Source organism: Aplysia californica, unplaced genomic scaffold (assembly GCF_000002075.1).
Source record: "Aplysia californica isolate F4 #8 unplaced genomic scaffold, AplCal3.0 scaffold00749, whole genome shotgun sequence".
NCBI lineage: Eukaryota > Metazoa > Mollusca > Gastropoda > Aplysiida > Aplysiidae > Aplysia > Aplysia californica.
In genome coordinates this window covers 236,942-246,450 of record NW_004798019.1, presented here as the reverse complement: position 1 = coordinate 246,450, position 9,509 = coordinate 236,942, and the positions used below count along the sequence as shown (strand labels likewise).

Below are 9,509 nucleotides of genomic sequence, written 5' to 3'. Positions count from 1 at the left end.
TATTATTATTATTATTACAGGAGAGATACTACGCCACCCTCTCCTTAGACGCCCCAAACCCCACCCCTTCCACCAACAATGATGGCCAAGTCGTCGTCATTGATAACCTATGCAGGATGACACACTACTACTTCAGCGCATGCGCACTGAATGCAGAGGGGCGGAGTCAAAGCAGCGAGTTTGTCCAGTGTATGACCATTGGTCAACAAGAGACCGTGGTACCAGGTAAGAAAAATTTTCTTTTTTTTGGGGGGGGGGCGGGGGATGTAGGTGTTTTAGTGACCCCGCCATCACAATTTGGGTCATTTAAGTTAAAGAACTGGGCTTATTAAACCGTGCATAATAGCCTTCTTTCTGGTTAGCTGTCAGCCACGATTTCATCAAAGTGAATCCGGTCGTGGCCTAAACACTGAAACATGTCTGATTCTGGAGGATTTTATCAAATTGTGTCAAAATTGTAGCCTTTTCCCTGTCTTAACTTTCTATGAAGGGAAATCTAGCCGCCCTCCACTGTATTTAACCACTCCTATAACATGTAGCAGAAAGGGATTTGACGCAACTTTCTGTACACTTTGTTTTGGTTTTGTTTGTTTGAGCAAAGAGACGCACATCAACACATCATTTTGTGTTGGGGGAAAAGTAAGACTGACAGAAACAACAGAAGGAAAGTAAAGAAGGACTTAGATCTACCAGAGGCGCCCTCCAACCAGTCACTTCCCGAAATGCTCGAAGTTTTAAAAGAATGTGCAGACAAATTTTTGCTTTTTTTCCCAGCCCAAATCTGTGCATATTACAAAAAAACATGTTTTCTCCTTGTCTTTACCCCCATCAGTTCCTGTGATATTAGAAAACCAGTGCCAAACCGGCAACACCTCTGCTGTCGTCTGCTGCCCCAGCACAACAGCTGTAACTGCCTGCCAGGGCGTGGCTCACTTCCTGCTGTATCGGCCCGGGGGCGGGGCGGGGGTGTGGCATAGGCGAGAACTCAGCGCCAATGAGGAGAAACATAGTGCGACGAGGCTCCGCCCAGGAACGGAATACGACTTTGCTGTGATGGCGTGCAACTCCAGAGGGGAGTGCCAGATGTCGGAAAAAGTCGTTTTGGAGACAAAACAGTGACGTAGACTACGGTAGACGGAAGTACAGTTGTTGAAGAAACTCGTGACACATAGTCATTTTACAGGGGGTTTTTTGTTTTAGTAGAGGTTTTACGGTGCTCCCAACTGCATATTAAGGTCATATGAGCGCCAGAAGATTAGAGGTGTTACAAGAGAGTAACAAACACAAAAAAGAAGAAGGGGTAATAAGGGCGATAGATGTTTGATAGGAAAGAAGGAGCAAACCACACCAGAGCACCCGCCAACCACCCAGACATAGACTACGGTAGACGGAGGTACAGTTGTTGGGGACAAACTCAAGACAAAAAGTCTTTTTTATTAAGTTTTGGTAAGAGTTTTACGGCTCTTGCAACACAATAAGGTCATATAAGTGCCCAAGATTAGAGGTGTTACAAGAGAGTAACTAACATAATTATAAAAGAAGGAGGAGAGATCAGGACGATAGAAGTTTGACAGGGAAGAAGGAGCAAACCACACCAGAGCATCCGCCAACCACGCACGTCGTATTAATGCTGAGAAAAAGTAAGACGCAGACAGAAACAACAGAGGGAAAGTAAACAAGGAGGGCCTACCCCAATGACGTCCTCTAAATTCCTGCCTGATTCCGGCAGGGTGAGGGAATATACATCAGATAGTACAAAATGTGTGGCGTCGATAGAATTAGCGAATCACAGGAATTTTGTTGGAAGCAATAGATGTAATGATAATAAACTTGGGTAAAAAGAAGCGCATCGACACAGTAACGGTCATATATAAATCTAGTGTAGGAAGAAGCAAGACAGACAGACAGACAGACAGACAGACAGACAGACAGACAGACAGACAGACAGACAGACAGACAGACAGAGGTTTGTTTGTTTGCGTAAAGAAAAGCACATAAACACAATAATGGCTATTCAATCCTGCGAAAAAGAGAGACAAGCAGACAGCCAGACAGCCAGACAGACACAGAGAGGGAAAGTAAAGAAGTAAGACCAACCAATCGCGCCCTCCGACCATTCGCGTAATTATCTATACACAGTATATTTGTGAAAGTCCTTCACTTTGGCCGCCTAAAACTTCCCAACCACTTAACTTTGGAATTGGAAAAAAATCAGTAGTGGTTCAGAATCATTTAAAGGGTGCACAGTTTTATTGAGGAGTATGAAGTCACAGTAGTTTAATTTTCAGTTTTTCATTATTTTCGTTTGGATCTATTCTTGGGAAAGTCCGTCTTCTAAGACGCCATGTAAACAATTGAGATTTCTGTTCACTAGCCGTGCGCACTGTTCCAGTTCCACACCGTTGAATTTCGGGAGTGTACAACCAAGAAAGCCGAATAGAGAATCAACCTATACATCTATTATATATATAATATATTTTGGCAACTTGGAAACACATGTGTCACTTTTCCCATAAACTGCGACACCTACAGAGTTGAAAGTTGGCAAGTACCTGCAAAAGATAGAAAGGTCCCCATGGCGGAGATCGATTTTTGATTTATTCATTTCCTGAATTTAGACACAATTATTTGACAAAAAGTTCCCGTCCTTATTTGGCCTTTGTGATTATTCCAATGAGAAATGAAACAAATCAGCGTAGCTGTCCTCCACAACAGAATATTCCGCGAGGCGCAATTTGTTTTGGGAGTATAATCTGGACCTTCTAATTTTTTGCATCTCTCAAGATTTATTGCTCCATTCCAGTACAGTGTAAATACAGACATGTTAATGCACCGAGCATTCCTTTCATCGAAAGGGGTCCAGCTAGTAATGATATACGTGCGACAGTAGAACGTGTTAGTGACAAACTTGTGACACGTGAGACAAAATGGATTGTACAGGGATCTAAATGGAGCACACGTGTTGGGAGATAAATAATGCCATTAATTTGACAAAACACTCATTTGAAGGAACTACATCATGTACATTACCTAAATTTGTGCCTTTTATTTATTTAATATGTAAATATATAATAAATCTGCCTTTGTTATTTCCACTTTTCTTACTGTTTCATTTTTTTCTCATAATTATTTTATGGCCATTAGTCTCATCAACGTTGTCGCTAGTTAAGGCCATATGAGCTCGCGGTACACATTAAACATTTTTCAGTTTTTAGGAAATTTTGAATTTTGCCCGGGTGGCGGCCGAAGCCTGCTCTTATCGATTTTAGACCACCAAGGGATCTTTAACGTGCGCAACTTGTACACGGGCTCTCCGAGTTTTTTCGCCCTTGTCCGAGAAGGCTAGGTGTCAGATCTTACCTGTCGTAAGATCAGGGGTGTGGATGAAAGACAGCAGTGAGAAGGAACCGAGGAGTAGCAGTAGAAAGGCTGCAGAAAGAGTCAGGAGCCCAGAGGAGGGACAAAGGGGAGGGGGGGGTGGTTAAAAAGTGGAGACAAAAGCAGACGACAGAAAATGGTTGGAAAGCAAGAAAGGAGTTAAAAATTTTGGAGAAGAAAATTTTTCTGTCGCTGTCCGGATTCGAACCCGGGACCTATTGAATGAGAGGCAAACACCAAATCCACTAGACCACGGGAGCCCCCTTGTTGTAGGTGTTGTTGTGTTGGGAGCTGGCGTTGTCGTTGTGTTCATTTTTGTTGTTTGTTTTATCATATTATCATTGGTTGTGCTGTCATTGTTGAATTGATCGTTAATGTTTATCTTGTTATTGTTGCAGCTTCTGCTGTTATTTATAACAACCGTCATGTAATACTACACTACAATATGTAGTAGTGACCAGCACGACAATAATAATCTCGCTGTGGGTGGTTGGTGGGTGCTATGGTGTGGTTTGCTCCTTCTTTCCAATCATACATCTATCGTGTTCATCTCTCCTTCTTTTTTGTGTTTGCAACTCTCTTGTAAAATATCTAATCTTCTTCGGCACTCATATGACCTAATGTGTTGCAAGTGTCGTAAATCTCTTACTACTAATACTAAATAATCTCGCTTCTGTTCTTCTATGGTATTTGTTCCATTTGGTTGCTTTATTTTTGTGTCTGCACATGTTCTGGAATCAGCTGCACATTCAACTTACTTAATAACGCCCGTTTTGTTACCCAGCTTTTTAAAATATTCAAACGTAGCCCAGGTGTTTTTGACTAACCCAAACAACACAATTTAGATCATTTAGTCAACAGGCGTCAACCCTGCCTATTATGATCAACCAGGGCTGAGAGGGATGCAGCGTCCCAGCAGAAGGACTGAGATACTTGATAAAAATTCTCCCCTCACATGAATTGAACTCAGGTCTTCAGCATGCAACGCCAAAGTGCTTACCGCTACACCACAGATGCCTATTTACTCAATTCTGCCTGACTTGTTGTAAACAAAAGCTTATTTTTTAATGTCAAAAAAAAAATAATTTTCAAACAAACAGCACCAGCTGCTATGGTTTGTTTCTTGTTTTAGTAAGAGTTTTACGGCACTTGCAACTCAATAAGGTCATATAAGCACTGAAGATCAGAGGTGTTACAAGAGAGTAACACAAACACAAATAAAAAGGAGGAGAAGAGATATGGTCGACAGATGTTTGAAAGGAAAGAAGAAGCAAACCACACCTGAGGTAAAAGAGCAGCTGAAAATCTCACTACCCATATATTGATTACTTCATTTCAACCAAAAGTGGACAGTCACTTCTCAGCCATCACTATATCCTTCAATAAGATTGGCAGAACGTTTAGGCTAACAAAACAACAAAATGTCTGTGTTGTCTCAGAGTCAGCGTAAGTTAAATGTGCAAGCAATTGGATGTAATAGTAATAAATTCAACTGTAAAAAAAAACCATAATCCTCTGAGAATTACAAATTTTTGTTCATATCTCTTTATTTTCTTTCTCTTAAATACATTTGTATTCAAACATTCCATGGGGAGTGGGGGCTACCTGTCTACTACAATGAAGATTTAAATAGATGACATTCTACAATGGACCATGATGTCCTCTATGCATGCACTCATGAGCAATCATGGACAAACAAGGAATGAAAATACTTTCAACTTTCAATATTTAAAACAAATTCAGAATTCTAAAAAGGCATAAGTCTAATTTTTTTTTCTTTTTGAAAAGTTTGAATAGTTTTCACTTGCGGCCTTGTCTACCATTAAGAATAACCTGCTGAGGGTCCCTATGTTCAATACCTAGTTGGGACGTCCTGAAAGTAGATTCGTCCTATCCTATCCACATCATAAACTCATTCAATCAGTCCAGTGTTGCTGATGTTGTTATCATCGATCCAGCATTAATTAACTAAGCCATTCAAACGACCACACTACGTCTTGTAGGGAGCTGTGTCCACCAGTTGCCTCCTGCGGATGCACGACCACAGCCACCGAGGACTCACACGAGGCACCTTGCTACTCACACTGGGGGGCTGCAGACAGAAAAAGACAAAGATAATAGTGTGCATATGAGCAAAGATTAATTTTTCACTGCGTGGCGAGTGCAGTCGACTACGGATGAGTTGATGTCGTTGGGGGAGTGTAAAATGAAAGATCAACTCATTCGAAGTTTAAACTAACCGTTGGGAACTGCAAAGAAGAGGAAGGAGAAGAAAAGATAGCATTTGTATAGCACAAATTCCCACACAACAGCAAGCTCTATGTGCTTCTACAATCTATACTATTACCGCGGCAGACCTGATAGCATTCTGAAACAGTCTCAACTTCCTGGGAATCATACAGCGCAAGCTGCCATTTTAAAGATGCTAAACAGTAACATACTGACACGATCTTTCCCTGTGAGAAAAACTGGTGTAAAGAAGAAGTGCTGGAACCCGAGAAAAAGATCAACTTAACGAAGATCATATCAAGCAAGATCATCCATACAAGTGGAGTCGGCTGTATTGTTTATTTATGAATTTTTATTTTTTATTTATAGTAGAGGGTTTTACAGCGCTCGCAACTGCATAAGGTCATATGAGCGCCAAGGGGTGGTTGTCAACAGAGAAGTCTTTACAGGGAATCAGACTTTGACTGCTCACCTCTCTAGCTTCAACAGCACAATGTCTGCTTCAACTATCAAGGCACCCCAAAATAGCAGGTCACAAGGGAGTGACAAGCATACAAAAGAAGTAGAGGAAAATGACAATAGTAAGGATCAGGAAAGAAAAAGCAGCAGTTCCCTGTTGTAGATCAGGCACAGTTATGAGCGTGACATGAGTCAGCCCATTAAAAATTCTACGATGCTTGAACGAGATATGTCCCCCCTTTGGGAATGGCCTAAAGACACTTCAGTCAGTGGCACTGCCCCGGGGGGGTATTTATGAATTTGTACTTCAGATTTGTGAAAGTGTCTACAGCAGTGTGCACATTGGAGTAGCCAGTATAAAAGTGATCTACATCATTTATTCATCATCCTTGCTATTGCTATTATCTGTAGGAGTAGTAGTAAATTCGATTCTATTTCTAATTTACTGCCACATTCATTTCAGAGAAGAGGTCAGTGAGACAAAGAAGAAAAAAATAAGAAGACAGGTGATGGACGGGCAAAAGACAGTCAGACAGAGCGACAGACAGATAGACAGACAAAAAGACCAACAGACAGACAGACGCAAAATTTCTTTCATAAGCCCAATTTCACACAAATTAATAAATAACTCGTGCTACTTGGTGTGGATCATTGAGACCACTCCCTCACCTCACTCCCCGGGGCCACAACAATGTGTGTGGCTGAGCTGGCCTCAAACTGGTGCAGCAAGTCCCCGTCAAAGGCCAAGATGTAACGCTTCAGATCACGGAATCTCTCCACAGAGGATGGCAGAACGATCTTGCACCCGTGGAACACTGCCGGCAGTCCCTGAGGAGAGCAGAGCGAAAGAAAGAAGTTTGAGCTAATTCTTGATGATTTCTGAGTGAGTTTGAGAATTCTCACAAACATTTTCCACATTATCAAATAATAATGAAACGCATAATATATCCCCCCAGCTCATACACACACACACATGCACGCATGACACACACACACACATGCATGCACGCGCACACATACACACACACGCATGCACGCGCACACATACACAAAATCCCAAACACATACACACACACACAGATACAGATACAGAATCCCAATCATATACACACATACAAATACACATACTATGTGCAAATCCATCAACATAAACACACATACATGCACACACATACACAAATAAATCAACACACAACACACACACACACACACACACACACACACACACACACACAAATACAAACACACACACACACAGTCCTCTCACCGAAGCACTCCCCGCTGTCTGACTGGAGGAGCCCCCAGACGAAGCTGTGTCGGCCGAGCTACTCTCTGGGTGCCGGAACTCCTCCGTATGTTTGCCCCTCTTCTGATGGCAGCTGGCCCCGTACTTGCCCATGGGGTTAGCCTTGTTTAGAAATGAGAGGAAAAAAAAACATATGCGATGCAGCGTGGTGAAATCAGGCGCATGTCAAAAAAATGAAATTGAATAATTGTCATTTTTCCGCCAGTTTGGCAGCTTTTATCGAAAATTTGTTTTTTGGCTCATCACCTTTAATGTCCACTTAAGAACTCATTTCTACGTGGGTTACAGAAAAACTTGAATTAAAGCACAAAAAAATGTAAATTGTCAGTTTCCACTGACTCTCAGGTTATGTAAATAACCAAATTTTGTCAGCCATTTTCTTGGTAATTGTACCTTTCAAACCAAGCGACCCCCACCTCTTTAAATTGCAAACATCTAATCTTGTAATCAAGATAAATGGGTAATCCGGCCATCTATAGCAAGGCAGTCACTAGCTTCAAAAGTCTTCAAAAAACCCATCCTCAAACTGAGTGTGTATGTTCAATCAATGCAAAAGACACATGTAATATTATGACAAATCACAAATTTGATGGAAAAGAAATGGAGAGGTAAATTTATGATTTCGCATTTTAAACCATGTATTGATTTGTAATACTATCAAGTGGCTATAACTCAGGCCTTGTCCATAGCGACCGCTAGTCTATAGCTGTCCATTTTCTCTGTGACATTGAGTGACCATTATAGACAGATTCAACAACACTTGACTACCAATTCAATATCAATGTCCAATAGACTTCATGTAAGAGGAAGTAGGAGAGCCATGAAAAATACCTAGTAAAAGATATATCTTTTTTTAGCTTAAGTAAGAGTTTTACGGGATTTGCAACAAAATACGGTCATATAAGTGTCAAATATAAGTGACGTTACAAGAGAGTAACAAACAGGAAAAAGGAGGAGAGATAAGGACAATACATGTTTGATAAGAAAGAAGGAGCAAACCACATTAGAGCATCTGCAAACCACTATCAATATATCTTTTTAGTTTAGTTTTAGTAAGAGTTTTACGGCACTTGCAACACAATAAGGTCATATAGGTGCCGAAGAATAGATAACGTGTTGCAAGAGAGTAACAAACACAAAAAAAGAGGGAGGGGAGACCAGGACGATAGACGTTTGATAGGAAAGAAGGAGCAAACCACACCAAAACACCCGCCAACCACCCACATATATCTTAATTTGATTCAAAGCAAGATTGTTGGTATTGCCATCCAGCCTGAAACCTTCACAGCTAACAATGCTGTGTCTCACAAAGCCATAAATTTCAACAAACAATGCATAACTACAGTTGATGAACACCAACAAGTAAAAAATATCAAACATAATAAAAATGTATCCAACATTATCAACTTTTTGTAGTACCTGCTTTTTGGGCGGAGAACTCTCCTCACTCACATCATCGCTGGCACGTCGCTTCTCTCCCTTTTTGCCAGGCGTGCTTATTCTTGTCGCACCAGTGGCATCTCCATTTCTTCCATTTTCCTCTCCACTATTATCACCATCGTCTTCCGTCTCGCTGCCACCGTCATCATTATCATCATCACCTCCTTTGCCCATTGCTCTCATCAAATCACTGTCTGCCTTCTCCTTGGACTCGGCAAACAATTTCTGGAAGAGAGAAAAAAAAAACCCAGAAGATCATTGAAAACCCTAGGTTATCTATTATAATCTATTCAAAATTGCAGTCCTAATGTCTGCACAAAGCACTCTGTGAAAACAAAGGTGCCAACAGGTATTTTACTTTACTTTACTTTACTTTTATCAGCCGCTTATACCCTTTTGGGCGTCGCGGGAAGAAAGAGACGTCTCTATGTCGCCAGCTAGAGAGCTTGGGTCAGGGGGATGCCGTGGGTGGTTAATGTTTCCCTGACTCCATCTATCCAGGTCTTTCACAGGTATAGTACAAATTTTTTTAATGCACTGAGGCTGCTTTTGTTAATTCTCTGTGATCAATGTTTGAACAAAGAACTGACTTTATAATTGTTTTGGTTTCAGTACGGGTTTTACGGCACTTGCAACATAAGTAGGTCATATAGGTGTCAAAGAATAGAGGTGTTAGCAAAGAGTAACACAATAAAGA

The 9,509-nt window shown here is 41.2% G+C and overlaps 2 protein-coding genes across 5 annotated transcripts in view; one reads left to right on the top strand and one right to left on the bottom strand.

Moving 5' to 3' along the window:
* Window positions 1-1,236, top strand: part of LOC101858670 (RING finger domain and kelch repeat-containing protein DDB_G0271372) — a gene marked incomplete in the record, with an annotated part of 10,165 nt that extends 8,929 nt beyond the window's left edge. Inside the window, 2 exon segments of the mRNA XM_005109122.3 lie at window positions 21-225; window positions 833-1,236. Of these exon segments, the coding sequence (XP_005109179.3) occupies window positions 21-225; window positions 833-1,119 (492 nt within the window).
* A 3,665-nt stretch (window positions 1,237-4,901) lies between these two features.
* The window catches only part of LOC101858067 (DNA ligase 3), a 30,502-nt gene continuing 25,894 nt past the window's right edge, over window positions 4,902-9,509 (bottom strand). For all 4 annotated transcript variants that reach the window (XM_013088472.2, XM_005109120.3, XM_005109119.3 and 1 more), the window contains exons 20-22: window positions 7,334-7,474; window positions 6,736-6,894; window positions 4,902-5,470 (exon numbers count right to left, since the gene is read on the bottom strand). In XM_013088472.2, coding sequence (XP_012943926.1) covers window positions 5,369-5,470; window positions 6,736-6,894; window positions 7,334-7,474 — 402 coding nt within the window. In that variant the 3' untranslated portion in view covers window positions 4,902-5,368. The remainder of the gene's footprint in view (window positions 5,471-6,735; window positions 6,895-7,333; window positions 7,475-9,509) is intronic.